The sequence below is a fragment of the Sapajus apella genome, unplaced genomic scaffold (assembly GCF_009761245.1).
Source record: "Sapajus apella isolate SASKATOON/1434 unplaced genomic scaffold, GSC_monkey_1.0 scaffold32, whole genome shotgun sequence".
Lineage (NCBI taxonomy): Eukaryota > Metazoa > Chordata > Mammalia > Primates > Cebidae > Sapajus > Sapajus apella.
The window spans coordinates 16,956,989-16,978,350 of record NW_022436972.1 but is presented as its reverse complement, the minus strand read 5'-3'; the positions used below and the strand labels follow the sequence as shown (position 1 = coordinate 16,978,350).

General features: G+C 38.4%; 1 protein-coding gene across 2 annotated transcripts in view; it reads left to right on the top strand.

Annotated features, from left to right (window-relative positions):
* The first annotated feature begins 2,585 nt into the window (after window positions 1–2,585).
* Window positions 2,586–21,362, top strand: part of CDADC1 (cytidine and dCMP deaminase domain containing 1) — a 40,681-nt gene continuing 21,904 nt past the window's right edge. For both annotated transcript variants that reach the window (XM_032294632.1, XM_032294633.1), the window contains exons 1-4: window positions 2,586–2,834; window positions 3,897–3,994; window positions 12,675–12,749; window positions 16,129–16,306. In XM_032294632.1, the coding sequence (XP_032150523.1) occupies window positions 2,753–2,834; window positions 3,897–3,994; window positions 12,675–12,749; window positions 16,129–16,306 (433 nt within the window). In that variant the 5' untranslated portion in view covers window positions 2,586–2,752. The remainder of the gene's footprint in view (window positions 2,835–3,896; window positions 3,995–12,674; window positions 12,750–16,128; window positions 16,307–21,362) is intronic.

Below are 21,362 nucleotides of genomic sequence, written 5' to 3'. Positions count from 1 at the left end.
ATCAAATAAAGCTAATGACTGTTTGAAGGGCAGGGCAGATCTAGACTGCTGGGGATTAAAGATACACAGACACATGTGTGCACACACACGCACACACACAAGCATACATATATACACACATATAACATATACAGGTGTACATATACCTATTTATTTTGAAAGTTTAAGACTTAAAGTTGCAAAAATAATACAGAGTTCCTGTGTTACCCTTCACCTAGTTTCTGCAATGATAATGTCTTACATATTCATAGTACTTTGGTAAAACCAGGAAACTTGATACTGGTACAATACCGTTAATACAGGTATAGATCTTATTTGTGTTTTACTAGTTTTGAATGTACCATTTTGTGTTTTCGGTGTATAGCTCTATGAATTTTATCACATGTATAGATATGAGAAATTGTCAACACAAAGAAACTCTGTTGTGGTACCTCTTAAGAGTCATGCCCTTGTCCCAACCATAACACTTGGCAATCATGGATGCGTTCTTCATTGCTATAATTTTTGGGGGGGGCTTTGAGAATGGTATCTAGATGGAATCATAAAGTATATAACCCTTTAAGATTGGCTTTTTAAAACTCACCACAATGCCCTTGAGATTCATTCAAGTTGTATGTATCAATATCTCTTTACTTTTTATGGCTGAGTAGTGTCCCATGGCATGGATGTACCCAAGTCTGCTTTCTATCCACTCACTAAGGACTGTTTGGCTTGTTTACAGTTTTTGACTATTAAAACTAAAGCCACCATGACATTCATGTACAGAATTTTGTTTGAACATAAGTTTTGGTATTTCTAGGATAAATACTCAGTAGTGTGATTACTGGGTGATACGATAAGCATACGTGCAAATTTATAAGAAACTGTCAAACTGTTTTCTAGAGTGGTTATGCCATTTTATGTCCTACCAGCAATGTATGAGAGATCCGGTTGCTCTGCCTCCTCACCAGCATTTAGTGCTGTCAGTACTTGATATTTTTGCCATTTTAATAGGTGTGCAGTAGAATCTCATTGTGGTTTTAATATGCATTTCCCTAATGGCTAATGACACTGAACACCTTTTTACATGTTTATTTGCCATCTGTATACCTTCTTTGGTGAAATGACTATTCAAGCCTTTGATCCATTTTCTAACTGGACTGTTTGCTTACTTACTCTGAGTTTAGATGGTTCTTTATATATTCTGGATATGAGTCCTTTGTTGAATACATGATTTACAAATATTTTCTTCTAGTCAATGGCCTGTCTTTAAGCCTTAGTGTTAATTGCCATGAAGGCACCGTGAATGTCTAGACCTCAGGAAAGGTGCAGAATGGGGTCCTCTGGATATAGCCAAGTCATCTGAAGAGCTTTACCCTCAGAACAGGAGAGCTAGAAAAAATTCTACACAGCCAAAGAAATAAATAGCAAGCTGAAAGACAGATCTGAAGAAGTTAGCCAGATGTGGCTCAGAGTAACAAAAAGATGGAATATTTTTAAAATAATAATTTAAGGCCAGGCACAGTGGCTCACTCTTGTAATCCCAGCACTTTGGGAGGCGGACATGGGTAGATCACAAGGTCAGGAGTTCGAGACCAGCCTGGCCAACATGATGAAACTCCATCGCTACTGAAAATACAAAACTGAGCCAGGCGTGGCGGCGGGCGTCTGTAATCCCAGCTACTTGGGAGGCTGAGACACGACAATTGCTTGAACCCAGGAGGCAGAGGATGCAGTGAGCCAAGATCAAGTCACTGCACTTGAGCCTGGGCAACAGAGCTAAACTCAATGTCAGAATAATAATAATAATAACTTAAAACCTCAGAAGGCTTAACCTGTATCTAACAGGAATTCCAGGAGGAAAGTCTAGAGCGATGTTGTCCAATACAGTAGTAGCCAATAGCTACATGTCACTACTTAAAATGTAAATTAAGTAAAAGTAAATAAAGTTAAAAATGCAGTTCCTTGGTTGTACTGGCCACATTTCAGATGCTCAATAGCCACATGTGGTTGGTGGCTACCATACTGGACAGTAGAGATATAGGATATTACAGAAAGTCCTATTGGACAGAGCTGATCTAGGCCATAAAACAAGTCTGAACAAATTTCAAAGAACTGGTATCATACAGATGTTTTGTGGAAATAAACTATACATTAGAAAACAAAAACAAAATAACTACTACTGCCTCCTCTCACCTTTTCCCCATTACAATTCCACCTCTTAATGTCTTCAAGTTCTTGATGAGCAGAACGTCCCTACTGCGTTCCACGGCACTAAGTTCCCCAGAACCCGCCAATGTCTGATGACAGAACATCCTTGACTACCCAGCTCCACACCCCACCCACGAAGTTCTCTAAAACACTGACCATGACATGGGGTAGGTTTCCACTTTCACATTCTGACCATAATTCTCAACTCGATGCAGTCAGAGTCTGCGCAACCTGGGACTTCGAGCCAAGAAATCCTCAAGTGGCCTTATTTGGCAAAACCAACAAAACAACCAAATACAGTTTTCGAGCGATTTACAGCTCGGTACTTCTCACCCACTCGGTCACCGGCCGCGAAGCAGCCGCGCGGCGCTGCGGCCCCGCCTCGCTATGACGTCACACGAGGCGCCCCGAAGTGGCGGTCAAGCTTGAGGCGTCATCCGGCTGCGCCTAGTGGGCCGTTGCCTTACAATTGTTGCGAGGAGGCGAGAGGCGGGGACGCTGGGGCCAAGATCATGTCTGACTGGGAGAGGTTTCCTTGGCAGCAGAGGACGCTAGGTTTGGGATGAAAGAAGCTGGGCAGATGCAAAATCTGGAGAGCGCGAGGGCCGGGCGGTCAGTCAGCACCCAGACTGGCAGCATGACAGGTGAGTGTCCGGGACCCTGCTCCCGCCACCCTACCTTTCGCTCTGCCCTGTGCGTCTCCCGTCACTGAACTCCAGATTCCTTGCCTGCCCCTCTTTGGCTCCCCTGCTGCTTCTGGAAGTCTCCTCCCCGCCCTCTGCGTGTCCCCTCCTCGGTCACTCGGACCGCTTGGCTCGGTCGCACTGGCTTTTGAAGTCTCGCTCTTTACCCTGGTTACTGTTCCTCACAGGACCTAGAGCTGGGGTTTCTGGGGTCAAAGAGCCTGAACATATCCAAACCGCGCTTTTGCCTTGATTTCCAAATTAACTGCACGTGACGCTTTCCTGTATTTCGTCTGCTTTACCGTCGAGGGCCACTGTATTTTTTGGGCTATATTCTAATCACTTCCCTTGTAGCAACGCCCCATCACAGTTCAAAGGAAAGCTTGCACCACGACGACATCAGATGCGAAGACTTTCTTGCTTTGGGTTGTTCCCCCAGCTACGTGTATTCGCTGTATCTTTTTTTCCTACAGGGTGAGCGCTGGAGAAAGAGGGCCCAACTTTTTTTTTTTTTTTTTTTTTTTTTTTGAGTCGGAGTTTCGCTCTTGTTACCCAGGCTGGAGTGCAATAGCGCAATCTCGGCTCACCGCAACCTCCGCCTCTTGGGTTCAGGCAATTCTCCTGCCTCAGCCTCCTGAGTAGCTGGGATTACAGGCACGCGCCACCATGCCCAGCTAATTTTTTGTATTTTTAGTAGAGACGGGGTTTCACCATGTTGACCAGGATGGTCTCGATCTCTTGACCTCGTGATCCACCCGCCTCGGCCTCCCAAAGTGCTGGGATTAGAGGTGTGAGCCATCGCGCCCGGCCTGGGCCCAACTTTTTAAGTGGAGAAGGAGGTCGCCGCGACTGAGGCTGAAGGTCTCCTGCTAACACACCTCTGACTCTCTTTTCCTCGAATCCTTTTCTATGCCTCATGCAAAAGCAGTTGGGCTTAGGCTGCAGCACCCAAGTGACATTGAGATTAGCTCCCTTTTTCATCATTAGTAACACATTTTTAAGTGTTTGCCCTCTCTTTTGTAGGTCAGATACCAAGGCTTTCTAAAGTCAACCTTTTCACTCTGCTCAGCCTCTGGATGGAGCTCTTCCCAGCAGTAGAAGCCCAGAAGCAAAAATCTCAGGTATAATTTGTTTCATAGTTTTTCCCCTTAGAGAAACAGTGATTTACAATCTGACTTTATTGCTCCAGTTTCTGTCATACCTAAAACCAAACTTAACAAGCCTTAACATTTTAAAAATACCTTTATTGTTTAACATGACACTTTATAACTCCTAGCTGTAGTAAGTCATCTTCCATTGTAAAAATACTTTCCAAGACTGCTGTATTTATCAGGTACTAATTATATTTATATGTCAGTTTGGCTAATAAGATTATTGTCTATACCACATAATTTCTCCCAATAAGATATACTGTTGGTGTTTTATCTAGGTAGGTTTACCCCTCTGCCACAGAAATAAATAAATTGCCTAGAGATAGAGACCATGTCTTATTTTACCTCCTATATACCCTTCAGTGTCTACCATTATATGAAGGCTGATTGGTGTATGCTGGATGAAAGAAGTCTCTTTGGATCTTGAAATGATCAAAATAGATTAGAAATGGGCCGGGCGCAGTGGACCACACCTGAAATCCTAGCTCTTTGTGAGGCTGAGGCTGGCGGATCACCTGAAGTCAGGAGTTCAAAACCAGCCTGGGCAACATGGTGAAACCCCGTCTCTACTAAAAATAGAAAAATTAGCTGGGTGTGGTGGCACGTGGCTGTAGTCCCGGCCACTCAAGAGGCTAAAGCAGGAGAATTTCTTGGACCTGGGAGGTGGAGATTTCAGTGAGCCAAGATCGCTCCACTGCACTCCAGCCTGGCAACAGAGCGACAGAGTGAGACTCCTTCTCAAAAGAAAAAAAAAAAAATAGCCAGGATTGGTGGTGCACACCTGTAGTCCCAGCTGCTCAGGAGGCTGAGGGATGAGAATCGCTTGAACTCGGGAAATGGAGGTTGCAGTGAGCTGAGATTGTGCCACTGCACTCCAGCCTGGGTGACAGAGCAAGACTCCATCTCAGAAAAAAAACACAAGATCAGAAATGTATAGTAACAATAATCATAAAAGCCAATATATTGGAAGTATGGACATCCTACGTCTTGTCTTGTCTTCTACCCTTGGGGAAACAAGGTGCTAGGTTCTCATTTTCCTCCATGCTTGGAATGGCATGGTGCTAGGTTCTCATCATTTCTGTTTGGTAATTTTGGAAGCTTATGGTGTTGGCATTAATGGTTATAGGGGGCCATGGCCATTGGAAAATAGTATTAGGTTAGGTTGAGCATTTAAGACATTTTTGAAAACAGAGATAAAAGGGCAGAGAGGGGCCAGAAAATTACCTATGGTTTCTCACCACTGTAACATTACTGTTAACATTTTGGTACTTCCAATCTTAAGCATGAGGTTTTTTATTTTACAAAGCTGTGATTATATTCTGCATGTACTCACTGAGGTTTCCAACTTGCCAATAATTCTGCTAAAAGTTTTTTAAAATTTTCCAGAGAAAGGCTATAAATCCTTAAATTCCCACAGTACTCTTAGGAGATTTTCTTTTCATTTTACTGTGGATGAGGTTTTGTGCTTGGCATTGGAGACACAAAGCAGAAAAAAACATGGTCCTTATTTTCTAATGAGAAGAAACACTAGGCATTTAAACAATTAAAATAGAATTAGATCGTGGAGCGAGTACACAGTATAAGCAGAGATACTGGCAAGACTGGAAGCAAAGCTCTATATGGGAAAGTGAAGGAAGGATTCAGAGAAGGTCGTATTTGCACTGAGACATGAAGAATATGTGGACATTTGCCCACGCCCAGGAACTCTAGAGGGAAAGCTTGGAGGAGTCAGAGAATTTGTGGTCCTCAGGCCAGAGAATGAAGTTAGGTGGAGGGAAGAGACTGGAAAGGATCTTGTAAATGTAGACAGGAATCATATTGTAAAAAGCATTGTATGCCTTGCAAAGTTTAGATTTTATCCTATCAATATAGGAATTGCATTGAGGAATTTTAATGAGATGTGAGGATATTCACTTCTTATAAAAAAGTGATATCTCTTGGCGTAGTTTCCTCCCCCACTTCCTATGTGAAGTGTTTTATAGATAGTAAAACATTATTTAAAATATTATGCATTGTTATTCCATATTTCTCACCCTCATCCCCTACTCTGGCTCCACATTTTACTAATGGCTTTGAAAAGGCTCTTTATTTCCTTCATGAATTTTGAAGTTCTTTTATTCCTTCTACTTGTTAACAACTTAGTATTATTTTATGAAAGTAGGTTTCTAGGCCGGGCACGGTGGCTCAAGCCTGTAATCCCAGCACTTTGGGAGGCCGAGGCAGGTGGATCACGAGGTCAAGAGATCGAGACCATCCTGGTCAACATGGTGAAACCCCGTCTCTACTAAAAATACAAAAAATTAGCTGGGCATGGTGGTGCATGCCTGTAATCCCAGCTACTCAGGAGGCTGAGGCAGGAGAATTGCCTGAACCCAGGAGGCGGAGGTTGCGGTGAGCCGAGATTGTGCCATTGCACTCCAGCCTGGGCAACATGAGTGAAACTCCGTCTCAAAAAAAAATAAAATAAAATAAAATAAAATAGGTTTCTAAGCTGTCAGGGACTTTGGTTTTTTTTTTTTTTTTTTTTTTTGCTGATAAATTTATTTTGAAGAGCCAGATTAGAAGCAAATATTTAGAGATTTAAGACTTTTTTAAACTGGACATATTAGAGATTGAATAAAATTTTTGAAGAAGCTTTCTTTTTCAAGTATCTAGATTTGATCTCATTTTAGCTCTATTTTTTTACATACATACCACATCCTATGTTGAAATTTTTTTTTCAACAGATAGGCACAAGTTCTATTTAATTAGTGATAAATGATATTTATGTTTCTGTTAGGAAGGGATTGATTGCCCAGCTAATTGTTGAAGTTTGTTTGCAAATAATACATACCCTACTGTTTCCTCATACTTTACAGAAAAAAGTATGTATCCGAGAAAACTGAGATAAAGCTTTCAGTTAGCATTTTGGTAAAAAAAATACTACAAGTAAATTTCAAAACTATATTAACAACAAGATTTTATACAACTTTCTATCGTGTTTAACAAAAGATCAGGGTTATGACTCTGTTTTCTCCCAGTGATGCCTAGTTTTCCTGGCATCTCATTCCTTCATCAGGTGGGCACCGTGGACATTTTTTTTAAATGAAAGAAGTCTTCTGTTTCAAATATTTTATTTGGGATCTTATTTAGAATCTGACTTATACTCATGTCTATTTAAGGCTTTTATTTTGTTTTGTTTTTGTTTTTGATTTTTGGAAATGCAGTCGTGCTTTGTTGCCCAGGCTGGAGTGCAGTGGCATGATCTTGGCTCACTGCAACCTCCACCACCCGGGTTGAAACAATTCTTCTGCCTCAGCCTCCCGAGTAGCTGGGACTACAGGCGTGCGCCCTCATGCCTGGCTAATTTTTGTGTTTTTAGTAGAGACAGGGTTTTACCATATTGGCCAGGCTGGTCGCAAACTCCTGACCTCGTGATCCACTCGCTTCAGCCTCCCAAAATGCTCGGATTACAGGCATGAGCCACCGCCACATGGCCTATTTAGAGCTTTTAAATGGAAGGTTAAAACACATAGAAATGAGTACAGAAGATATCAAAACAAAGAACATTCATGTCTTCAGAAAGCCAGGCAACCTGGAAGTAGGATTGACTTGGCTGTATGAAAGGTTATCACACTTAGCTCCTGGTCCTGGAGCTTGCCCAGCTCCTATTCACTGCATTGGTGTCTTTCCAGCTCTGCTCCCACACCCATGCCTCCTAGGACTACAACCCTCTCACCCTGGTCTTGGGTAGGCCTCCACTTCTGTTCTTACCTATAGGCCTTGGGACTCAACAGGCACTTGTGGAGGGGAAGCCTCAGGATTATTCCAGCAATTATCTTATGAGTGAAATAGGCTTTTGCATGTTAGCTTGGGAACTTGACTGCCATCTTTAACATTGTTTATATGAGAAAAATGTGGTTTAAATTCCAAAAAAGCAGATTTAGCAAATATTTAGAACATGATTGCAGATTGTTAATTACTTGTATATTTAATGTCAATAAAGCAGGAGTATATAATTTAATTAGTTCTTCTGATATCATGGCTATTGTAAAAAAGTGAGAGCAATAATAGTGTGGGGGAAGAATACAGAATGAAAGGGAGTATAATGTACTCCACTTTTATAGGGTATTTATTTATTTTACAAACATTGTCATTGAAACTGAAGACAATCTTTAGCTACATCATTTTCAAAATCAAACTATATTTTTTTCTCTTGGATTCCCTTTTTGTGCTAGTTAATATCCACATAATTTTGCAGGTAGTTGCAGTCATTGCAGGAATACAATTTTGTATTTGCCAGTTTTTGTACTGTTACAGGGTTGATAAGTTATTAATTTTAAATTATACAATAAGAATACATCTAAATTTCATGTACGTATAGTATATGCTGCCATTGTGTTTATACTTGTAGAAATATTAAATCCTCGAAATATTACCCAATTTTTGTGCCTAATATTTCTTTACCATTTACTATAGTATATTTTTTCCAGTATTAATTGCACATGATATTCATAGAGTTGAGTAAGAACTTTTTCCTATTAAGAGAAAAAAAATCTTCTTTAAGCTAAAGTAATGATTGTTTCACTTAAATTCTTAATTTTTAATTATTATTATTTTTTTTTTTTGAGATAATCTCACACTGTCTCCCAGGCTGTAGTACAGTGGTGCCATCTCAATTCACTGCAATCTCCACCTCCTGGGTTCAAGCAATTCTCCTGCCTCAGCCTCCCAAGTAGCTGGGACTACAGGCATGTGCCACCACACCCAGCTATTTTTTTTGTATTTTTAGTAGAGACGGGGTTTCACCATGTTGGCCAGGATGGTGTCAATCTACTGACCTAATGATCCGCCTGCCTCAGCCTCCCAAAGTGCTGGGATTATAGGCGTGACCCACTGCGCCCCGCCATTTAAATTCTTTAGTCTGTTTTTGCTGTACAGAGTAAATCATAGAAACACCAAGATGCAATTAGACATGTAATTGTACTGGAAATATTGCTTTTGATACTTTATCAACCTTTTGTCATACTAAAAGTGTTTTTATGAGTTACCAAAATAATATATGTTTGTTATTTTTTAAATGAACAGAAGAAAAAAATTTCTCATAATTCTACCTCCTAAAAACTAATTACTTTTTAAAAATTGTTTCTCAATCTTTTTTCTCTTATTTTTCTTTACTTATATGAGATCATTTAACTCTGGATCCTGCCCTTTTCACTTAACATAAGAAAATACTTACGCTAAATAAACATTAGAGCATCACCTTAGTCTAGCGCTTTAGAGTAGCCAGTGGTTTTGTAGCCACCCTGCTTGGATTCAGATTCTGGCTCCACCTCTTACTAGTTGTGTAACTTTGGGCAACTTTACCTCTCTGTGTCAGCTTCCTCATCTGTAAAATGAAATGTTACTAGTATAAACTACATGAGGCTTTTATGAGAAATGAATGAGTTAATATTTGTAAAGCTCTTAGCGCCTGGCCCATGTTAGGTACTATGTGTTTTTTTAATCATTATTTTAATAATTGCATAACAATCAGTTGTATTGATAAACCTGTCTATTCCCCTGTTACTGGATACTGAAACTGTCTGTAATTTTTAATAGACTTAGTGTATTATTAACATATAACCACTTCCAAATATAACTGATACAAGCTTTCCTATGTTGTCAAATATTTACACTCTATGGGTACTCCTTAAAGATTGTTCAGCAAGGTACACATTGAGTTTAAAAACTAATAATTTTTTAATGATAATAACAATTATGATTTATTGAGTAACTATTATCTGCCAGACACTGTGCTTAACATATATTGTCTCTTATTTTTTCTTCAACCTTTATTTTAAGTTTAGGGGTACACATGCAGATTTGTTTCATAGGTAAATGTATGCCATGGTGGTTTGCTGCACAGATCATCCCATCACTTAGATAGTAAGCCCAGCATCCATTAGCTATTCTTCCTGATGCTTTTCTTCCTCCCACCATTCCCCCTCTGACAGGCCCTAGTGTGTGTTGTTACCTACCATGTGTCTATGTGTTCTCATCATTTAGCTCCCACTTATAAGTGAGAACATGTAGAATTTGGTTTTCTGTTCCTGTGTTGAAAACCAAGTTTTTTTTTTTTTTGAAACTGACTCTTACTCTGTTGCCCAGGCTGGAATGCAATGGCCTGATCTTGGCTCACTGCAACCTCTGCCTCCCAGGTTTGAGCTATTCTCCTGCCTCAGCCTCCCTAATACCTGGGATTACAGGTATGTGCCACTATGCCTGGCTAATTTTTGTATTTTGAGTAAAGATGGGGTTTCACCATGTTAGCCAGGCTGGTCTTGAATTCCTGACATCAGGTGATCCACCCACCTCATTCTCCCAAAGTGCTGGGATTACAGGCTTGAGCCACCGCGCCCGGCTATAATTTTTAAGAGTCTAATTCAAAACTAAATAAGTAAGAGAGAAAGTCGTTTATGAGACTTATAAGGAAAAAACACAGTGAAAAGTTTTGAGGTAGAAATCAAGCACTGTGGAAATGGCTGTCATTTAAAAATCTTTCTACTTGTTCATAGTTTTTCCTTTTAATTTAAATTAGAATTTAAATCTAAATTGCTTGACTGTTACTTATTACTGAATCTGATTTAGAATAACTGCATTGTTCCTCACTTTTTTCTACATATCTCTTATTGTTCTTGCCTTCTAACTCTATTTATTTATTTATTTATTTATTTACTTACTTACTATAATAGAGATGGGGTCTTGCCCTGTTGCCTAGACTGGTCACGAACTCCTGGGCTCACGTAATCCACCCTCCTCAGTCTCCCAAAGTGCTAGGATTACAGGCATGAGCCACCGCATTCAGCCTCCTAACTCTTTCCATTGTGTCTTCTGGTACCTCATGCTAAAGGCCCTTACTGTACTTTTCCAGAACAGAAGTAATGTAGCGTAATAGTTAAGATGATGGATCTTGGGCTGGATCTGGCATATCCACTTATTATCTGTGTGACCATGGTTGAGTTATTTAATCTCCCTAAGCCACAATTTCCTCATTTGTAAAATGGGAATAATAGGAGCTACTTTATAAAGTTATAAGGATTAAATGAGATAATTTAGGGTTTGGTACATGATAAACATGCAGTAGATGTTAGGTACTGTTACTATCATTACTCATTTAATTATTATCACTACTAGCTTCCACATCCTTACCGTTTTGCCACTGACACCATCACTTCCTCTACTTCCTGTTCTGTTTGAACAGAAACCTCATTCCCAGAACATGGGTTTTCTTGTAAACTTCTTTTTGAAGGTTGTTTCTTTTCTAGCATCTAGCAGTTGTTTCATAAGACTAGCAGGTCAGCATTTACAAAGTTTCCCATTCCTACTTTAAAATTGTATCAATTTATTAACTATCCCACCTCTTTTGGAGCTCACAGAATTCTATCTCACTTTCTTTGTCTTAATCAACTTACTTCATAGTCACTTTCCTGTTTTCATAAATCATAAGCTCTATGAGGGCTGCATCTTGAGCAACGAGGCTGTCATATAGCAAGGGTTCAATAAGTATTTGTTGAACTAATAAACGACTTTGGTCTCTACCTCAAAACTTTCTTCCTACTTCTTTCCCTTCATGGATATACCTGCATTAGTTTTATATTGCTGCTATAACAAATGACCACCAAGTCAGTGGCTTAAAACAACACAAATTTATTATATAGTTCTGTAAGTAAGAGGTCTGAAATGGGTCTTACTGGACTAAAATCAAAGTGTTGGCAGAGCTAAATTCCCTTCTGAGGTTCTAGGGGAGAATCTGTTTCCTTGCCTTTTCTACCTGTGGAGATTATTTGTTTTCCTTGGCTCATGGGCCCCTTCCATCTTCAAAGCCAGCGGGGATGGTCAGTTGAGTCTTTCATGTTGCATCACTGACTCTCCCACATCCCTCTTTCACTTATAATGACCCTTGTGATAACATTGGGCCAATCAGATAATCAAGAATAATCTCCCCCTCTCAAGGTAAGTGGTTAGTGCCTCAGTTCCAGCTGCAACCTGAATTCCCCGTTGCTGTGTAACAAAACATAGTCACAGGCTCCAGGGAATGGCACAAGGAGATCTCTGGTGGGGCATTATTAACAGAATAATAATTAACAGAATAATAATGCCCTACAAGAGATCTCCTTGTGCCATTCCCTGGAGCCTGTGACTATGTTTCGTTACATAGCAAGGGGGAATTCAGAATAATTAACGGAATAATGCCCCACCAGAGATCTCCTTGTGCCATTCCAGATAATCATAATCCAGATCTAATACCTTTGCTACCATAATTCCTTATCATCTCAATTCCAATTAACTTAGCTGTATTCCACTTTAGTTATTCATGGCCACACTTTGGACTTTTCCATTGTTCAAAACTGCCACAATTATGAAGCTGTAAACTTCAGAATCTTATTTTCTGATGACAATTTCCAATCCTTCTATATTTGGGGACAGTACATAGGGAATAGATTGTAAAAGTCTTATTTACTAAGTAAAGTAGTATGAACTTGATTCAAAGTAGGAAGTCAATGTAGAGTTTCATCATGGAAAAAAAAAATGGTCAAAGCCAAAGAAGTCAACCTTTAAATATGGGAATATTGAATTAGTCATATATCTTATGTACTAATCTTTTTTTTTGTAATCTGAATTTTATTAGAAAAATGAAGAGGGAAAGCATGGACCCTTAGGAGATAATGAAGAGATGGCCAGAGTATCTACTGACAAAAAACAGGTAATTTTTTTTATGATTTAACATATATATATATGCTCATAATAACAAAGCAAAAGGAATAGTATAAAGTTGAATAAAAGTTCCTCCTTTCCTACTTTCATGGGAGTTTTAAAAATACTCTTCTAAAAATATTCTGCATGTTTACAAGATTATATGTCACTCCTGTTTTTTTTTTTTTTTTTAAGTACAGATGGGATTATTCTGACGTCCCACATTTTGCCTTTAAAAAAAGATTAACTCTTGATAGTTCATATAGATGTTTTGAGAAATAGTCTTTCTTTGTTCTCTCACACTCTCACACACCTTGCTGCTTATGCCAAGAATGCAAGGCCCTAGCCACTTTTTTACCTGGGTCATTTCTCAGAGTTGTGTTTGCAGTAATCAACCCTGAGGGTTGAGGTAATGTGTCCCTCTAGGACAAAGGGCAAACTGGCTTACTTTCTGCTGTGAAACAGTAGGGCTCTCAAGCTCAGTGTTCCTCTCCTATAACACTGCCCACTCTGTGTCCAGGCACCCATCTGTGCCCATCTGTATTACCCATCACGGGGCTTGAGGGCAAGGAAACAGTTAATGATGGTCATACCGACTGCTGTGCTGCAAATTATAAAGTTCATTGTTTCTAACCCAGAAGTTTTATGTTTTCTGCTAATATCCATGAAACAGTAACAGGTTAACTTATTAGTTGGTATGTAGGGTAAAATCAAAGTGCGCACTTGAAAAATGAACCTTGTTTTTTTTTAAATATTGTATAGTATTTCCTTGTTACTTTATTCTTTTGAGTTTTCCAGAGGTTCCAATTCATTGGGTACAGAGTGGAGGCTAAGAATGTATGTTTTGAGGAGTTACCTTGATGATTCTGATGTATATTCTTAGAGATTTCCTAATTCATTCTGAGAGTGAGCCCAACAAGAATATAGAAATAATTTGTCTCAGAATATTTATGAGTTTTTATTGTAAGAAAGGCCATGGGAAAAAAATAGGAAATCACCATTTAAGTCAATGTACTAGTCCAAATACAAAACAGACTGTCCTCTTTTGCCCATGTTTTAATGTAAAACTCTGTGACTAGGATCACATAGATTACTTGTCAAAATGTTGAAGTGAAGCAACATCAGATCCAGAGCAGTGATTCACTGAAAAGGTTCAGTCCTCTGGGAGTTGCAGTAAATGGAAGTGTGGAAATGGAATTCAACTTGAGCTTTTATTTGTTCCGTTGAGTTTGGGATGGAAAAATATTTGTCTCAAGCCTGATATTTGGCCTTACCTAGATGCAAAATGAAAAAATATGTATTTTCTGAGGTAAAAAGGACTCTAGACAAAAAGTGATAAACTCTACCCAAAAGATTGTTCTAATAACAAATAAGTTGATGAGTATTCTTCTCATTTATGAGGAATAATTTTTAAGCTTTTTTTCCTGGCTTTATTTCTGTCTGCTTAACTAGGAAAATATAAAGCTGAAATCATTCCCTTGCAGCCACTTCCACTGGTCACGTTAACCAGTGGAATTCAATTTAACAACAGGAACTCTGTCAAGAACTTTTGATGAGGCAACATTACTTCTTTTCCAAAATGATCTCTTTTAAAAAATAAACTTATTGAAAATATTCAGAAATCAATAATATATACTTCACATTTAAGAAGCATAAAACTCCAAGAAATTTTGGTAGGGAGGGTAATGTGTTCACAAATTCAAGGTAAATTTAAAGCTTATTTTAAAAGCCAATATAGATAGGTTTTTTTATATTTTACATATATTCTTAGGTATATATTTTGTAAAGCAAAGACTTTTGTATTCTTTTTTAAATGTCCTAGTTTAGGAGATGATTGGTTAACTCAGAAATGGAATTCAGCCGGGTGCGGTGGCTCACGCCTGTAATCCCAGCACTTTGGGAGGCCAAGGCGGGTGGATCACGAGGTCAGGAGTTCGAGACCAGCCTGACCAACATGGTGAAACTTTGTCTCTTCTAAAAATATAAAAATTAGCTGGGCATGGTGGCACACACCCATAATCCCAGCTACTCAGGAGGCAGAGGCAAGAGAATTGCCTAAACCTGGGAGGTGGAGGTTGCAGTGAGCCAAGATTGTGCCACTGCACTCCAGCCTGGGCCACAGAGTGGGACTTCGTCGCAAAAAAAAAAGGAACTCCATAAAATTTCTGTTCCTCCTTTTTTAGATATTTTACAAATTATCATTCTCCATAATCTCAAACATTTATACTCAGAACTGAAACTGAAACTTGACTATTTTAGTTAATATAGCTTTGGTCTAATCCTTTAAATGATTTCAGATATGCTGTATTGGAGATAAGTATAGGGTAAAATCGCTTTGGAAGGGGATGGGAACTAGGGACACCATCTCCTCAGCCCAAGCTCCCTTCATATAACAGTCAGTCCCAAGCCCAGGGATCAGATTTACATTCCTTACTTCAGAGGCTTTTGCTGGGAAAGCAGCATAGACTATTTTGTGCCTTATGCAGAACTGACTTTTTACCTTAGTCTGATTTATCTGATATTGATATACCAGCATTGATTAGTATTTGCTTAAGTTGAGAGACACTTTAGGTTTAGTAACACAAAACCTTCACTAAAAGAGATCCACTGTAAGTGCTTAGAACCCCAGTCAGTCCCACGTCTGCAGGGCCTACATCAGGCTCAGCCGTCCCCTGCTCTGTGGAATACTGCTAAGATAGCTCAAGCTCACTGCTCTGACATCAAGTTCTCTCATCCTTTTTGACACCTGATGGTATGTCTCTCTTCTTTTTATGTTTATAATTTATCTGTAGTAGTAGGTGGGACCCAACTGTAGTAGTCTAGACTGCCATAGTGCTGTAAATTGATACAGCCAGTAGTTTTTAGAAAGAAGTTGAAGATTATCTTTACTTTGGCCAATATTTAAAATATTTTAGAATTTAAGATGACCTCTGCTTTAGTTCTGCCTTTTGTCATCTATGTGTCTTTCAGAAAGTCATGTAAACTTTCTGGGCTTTACTTATCCATGTGTAAAATCAGGGTTTTATAAATTTTTCTTTATTACCATCTAGAAGCTTAATACTAAATAGTACTACACTCAGTGCTATAAGAAACAAGTGAAATTGACCTAGTTCTTACCCTTTGCTTGGTTATAATATATTCATCTTTCACTAGAACAAATTAATGATAATTACATGCTTAATTGTTTGATTAGTAGAGCCTAGGTTTAGAAAATTTCTGGTCTAAAGTCAACACTAAAGTTTCAGAAGTTTTTTGGATCTAATGAGAAATGTGCTTTGTATAAACTGTTTAAAGAACTAAACAAAACTTCCATTTTTTAATAAGTATAATCCATAATATGATTATTAGGTGTTATAACTAATAAGTTGTTATTTTATACCTTAATGTAGGTAAAGAGAACTGGTCTTGTGGTGGTGAAAAACATGAAAATTGTTGGTCTCCACTGTTCTAGTGAAGATTTACATGCCGGGCAGATTGCTCTTATTAAACACGGGTCAAGGCTGAAAAACTGTGATCTTTATTTTTCCAGAAAACCATGTTCTGCTTGTTTGAAAATGATTGTAAATGGTAAGTGAAGATAAGGCTTTGTTGAAGATTAAGAGCATTTATCTGAGATGGGTGTTGTGGTTTATGCCTGTCGTCCCAGCACTTTGGGAGGATAAGGCGGGAGGATCACTTGAGCCCAGGAGTTCAAGAATAGCCTGTGCAACATAGGGAGACCCCATCACTACAAAAACTAAATTAGCCATGCACAGCGGAGCATGCCTGTAGTCCCCACTACTTTAGAGACTGAGGTGGGAGGACTTCTTGAGCTCAGGAGGTCAAGGATACAATGAGCCATGATTGCACCACTGCACTGTAGCCTGGGTGACAGAACAAGACCCTGTCTCCAAAAAAAAAAAGAAAAGAAAAGAAAAAAAGAGCATTTATTTGAGAGCAGTCAGTGGAACACATTTGTTAGATACCACAGAGATAATTTAGAACTATATATCTGAAAGTCAGGTGCTATGGCTTGCACCTATAATCCCAGCTACTCAGAAGGCTGAGGCAGGAGAATTGCTCAAGCCTGGGAGTTCAAGGCTGTAGTGAGCTTTGATGGCTCCATTGCACTCCAGCCTGGGTGACAAAGCAAGATCCTGTCTCTAAAAAATAAAATTAAATTAAAAATATATAAATATATATTTGAAGACAGTTGGATACATTATAAGCGGAAGCATCAGAAAACATGGATTCTGGTCTCATCCCTGTGTACTAACCTGTTAAATGTCCCTCAGTGTTTGAGTAGACTAATGCTAGCTGCTATAACATGACAAACATAATTTCAGTGGCTTAATGTACTAGATATTTATCACCTGTATAATAGTTCAGTGCATGTGTTGCTAAGCAACAGGCAGCTTTCTCCATGTGGTTGATTCCTGGACTAGACATCTTCTATCTCATTGCTGTTGTCATCTCTGGGGATTTGAGTCCTCTGCATCCAGAGGCAGACTGAGAAAGAATGAGTAGAAAGGGTGAACCTGCTTCTTAAAAATTCTGACCTGGAAGTTACATATATCATTTCTGTTCTCAAACATTGTGGGAACTGTAATTCCTACTGGGCAGCTGTCTTTCAGTGTCTACTCTACACTTTGGAAAGAGGAACACAAAATTTTAGTGTATAGCTATCCATCCACACCAGGCTATTCACTAAACCTCTTAGTGCTTATGATTCTGTTTCACACCCAGCTATGTATTCCAGCCGTTCTTTCATTTAAAACATATATATCTTGTGCATAGCCATCATGGCAGATCAAAAAAAAAAAAAAAAAAAAAACTAATGTGATTCCTAATATTTTCCTTTAAGGTGTTATTTGGGGGCCAAAATAACCATTTAATATGATGCATTATCTAGTACCAAATCAATGATACAGGTTTTAAGTGATACTTGGTCTCAGGGGAGAAATAGTGATTCCTGCAGATTGCCATATTGTGAAAGGCTGAGGCTTAAGCTTGATCTTGGTGTGTCATAGGTAGAGGAAGAGGAACACATTTCTGGTCAGGGGGAGCAGTGCATGTGGAGTCATTAAGTTGTAAGAAGCAAGGTTCTAGAGTCAGTATTTGAAATGGAGAATTATTTTTAGAGAATAGTGGCAGAAGAACTATAATGATACTAGAGAACTTGGAAAAACTGTAGGGCCTGTGGACTTTATCTTATAGAACAGAGTTCCTAGGCCTGTTGTGAGGAAGAGCTATTATTTATATCAAAGACTTAAGAGTAATGATCAGATCTATGTCAAGGTCAGTGCCTTGAGCTATAAATGGCAGAACTTCTAGAAAAAATAGGTCATGTGGCTAGAAACCTCCTGGCCTGCAGCAAGTATTTCAAGCAGGTAGGTATCTGTGGTATAGGATTGGATTCTGTATTCTCAACTGCAGTTGCCAATGAATTGAGAAGACAAATATGAAAGTGGTGATGGCATTTTTTTTTCTCCTTTTCCCTACTAACCAGGCAGATTGGACATGTATTTTAACACTCATGTTCAACTGACCTACAGTTCCTGTTTGTAGGTAATGTGGAGCCACTGAAGATTCTCGAGAAAGATGTAACATGATTGAAATTTTTGTTGTTGCTGTTATTGAATTGGAGCAGGGAGAGATTAGAGATTGGGAGCTTTATTAGTAGACTATTGCATTAGGTAAGGTATAAAATAGGGTTCAGATGGTGACATTGATACAGAAATGAAAGAATGTGAAAGAACCAAAACGTTTGTTGGCTGATCTGTTCTAGAGTCAAGGGAGAAAAATGAATAAAAGATAGTTGTGCTTTGTGCTGAGCTAACTGTGCTGAAAGCACTCTTAATAGCCTTGGAGGCACAAATTAGAGGGAAGAATAGGAGAGTACAAGTAACTCATCACTGCTTGATGTCTTAAGACATTTCATCCTGACAAGAGAGATAATGAAGTATGGAAAGTCAGGAAGGACCTACAATGCAAATGCTTGTATATTGGTGTTGGACCAACATATAAACAAAATTGCTATGTTATATTAGGCTTATATATCATATTTAGTTATCTTGGGAGTGGGATATGGTTGAACCCCATGCTATAGCTAAATTACTTTAGTTAGAATTGCTATTTCCTCAGTTACAAGGCAAAGATTGTTGTAGCACAGTGGTTCTCCAAGTGTGGTCTATGGACTGCTGATGGTCCATGACGTCAGCGTTATTTTCATAATAACACTGCTTTCAGGCTGGGCATGGTGGCTCATGCCTGTAGTCCCAACATTTTGTGAGGCTGAAGCAAATGGATTGCTTGAGCCCAGGAGTTTGAGACCAGCCTGGGCAATATGGAGAAACCCTGTCTCTACTAAAAAATAGGAAAATTAACTGGGCGTGGTGGTGTGCGCCTGTAGTCCCAGCTACTCGGGAGGCTGAGGTGAGTTGATCACCTGAGTCTGGAATGCGAAGGTTGCAGTGAGCCGTGAATGTGCCTCACCAGTGCACTCCAGCCTTGCCACAGAGTGAGACCCTGTCCCAAAAAGCAAAAACGAGAACACTGCACTCATACTATGGTACCAAAACAATGATAGGTAAAACTACTATTGATGTATCATTAGTCAAGACAGTGGTGCCAAACCGCACTGGTAGTCATTGTACTTTTCACTGTACTCAGAGGGAAACAAGAAAACTGATTTTACATAAGAAGGTCCTTGATGAAACAGTAAAAAGTGTTAATTTTATTAAATCCCAACTTGAGTCTGCATCTTTTTAATATTCTGTGTGAGGAAACAGGAAGTTGGAATAAAGCACTTTTGCTACAGACCTAAGGTATGAAGTTGGCTTTAAGGAAAACCATGTATGTGGTTGTTTGAGTTGCAGACTGAATTATCTACTTTTTTAATGGAACAGCATAAACTGACAATGGTTATTTAGACTTGGATATTTGGCAGAAAATATAGTGAACTTGTCACTTTCAGGTAAACAGCTGACAGTATTTGTTGCCATTGATAAGATTTGAGCTATCAAGTGAAAATTAGAATTTTGGAAAACTCGTATTCTCCATTATGAGCTTGACAGCATCTCACCACTTAGACTCTTTACTGGGATTGGTGGCAATATTAATTAACAGGATTTTTTTAAATGTTGTAAAATCAGGAAATCATTGTTTTCCAGATGACCAGTGCACAATGCTACAAAATCATGCATGAGTAAAAGCCGTTCTAAGTGCAAGACAGACCAATGGAGTTTAACGTAACAGTTCAAACAATTTGTTGATATGGTTTCAGATTCTACATTATAACTAACCTTTAAGAAACTATCCCTTGTCAAATTTTTATGTAATGCCAAAGAATAATATTCACAATTATCTGAAATGGCTGTTAAAATACTCCTTTTTCAACCACATATCTACATGAGGCCAGATAATTTTTGTATACTTCAGTAACAACAGTGTATTGTAGCAGATTGAAAACAGAAGCAAATTTGAGCATCTAGCTATCTCCTATTAAGTCAAATATTAAAGATATTTGTAAAAATTTAAAACCATGTCATTCTTAAAAATTTTTGTTGTTTTGGAAAACAGATTTTTTCATAAAGCTGTTGTTACTTAATAGATTTTTTCATGAATTAATATTTTAAATTTTATTTTAATTTTTAAGTACAATAAATATTAGTAGATATATTCCACATAAATACATGCTCTCTGAGGTCCTCAATAATTTTTAAGAGTGTTAATGAATCCTGAGATTAAAAAATTGGAGAAATTCTGCCTTACCATTTGCCACTAATACACAAATGTCTGTCTAAAGAGGATTTGTCCCCTCTTATTAAATCGGGATTACTGGGAGCAACTAAGATACCTAGGTGAAAGGTTTACCATCACTGCTGGTTAGGAAATGGATTATGAGAACTTGATCAGAGGGAAAGTGAAATGCAACCAGAGGAAACACTGATATGAGCTTTGAGGCCTTCAAAATTGCTTTGCAGCAGAAGCCACAGTGAGTCAGGAATACCAGGGAGTGGATAGAATGTTCATTTGTTTAACTTAGACTTTTTAGTTCATCAATTATTTTGAAAGGTACACTCTGTGGGCTATTGGTCTATTTTCTTCCATATACAATCACAAAAAAGTCTGTCCTATTTGAAATTATGTGGGATAGTAGCAAAGGGGTCCCTTTGTTGTAAACTGTTCATTAATTGACAAACATTTGTGTGCTTAACTATGTATAAGGCATCTCATCATTCAATTTCAAATACAAATTAAAATATTTTTCATGTTTGTTATCCTGTTATGTTTTCTCTTTTACAGATTGTCTATTCATATCTTTTTGTCTCTCTTTAGGCCTTATTATTGTCAATTCATATGTGTTCTAATGAATTGAAATGTTTTCTGTATATTAAATATTACTAACCTTTCCTCTGTCACACTGATTGAAAAATGTTCTGTTTGTTGTTTTGTCTTTAATTTTCTGAGCTTTAAAAAGTTAATATTGCCCTTCAAACACCGTCCCAATATCACATAAGATTTTTTTCATGTTATAAATTATTTGTGACATTTTTGATAACTTTTATTATTAGGACCATAATTAATTCAGCCATTCCCCTATTTTGGTCATTTAGGTTTTGGGTTCTGGTTGTTTGTTTGT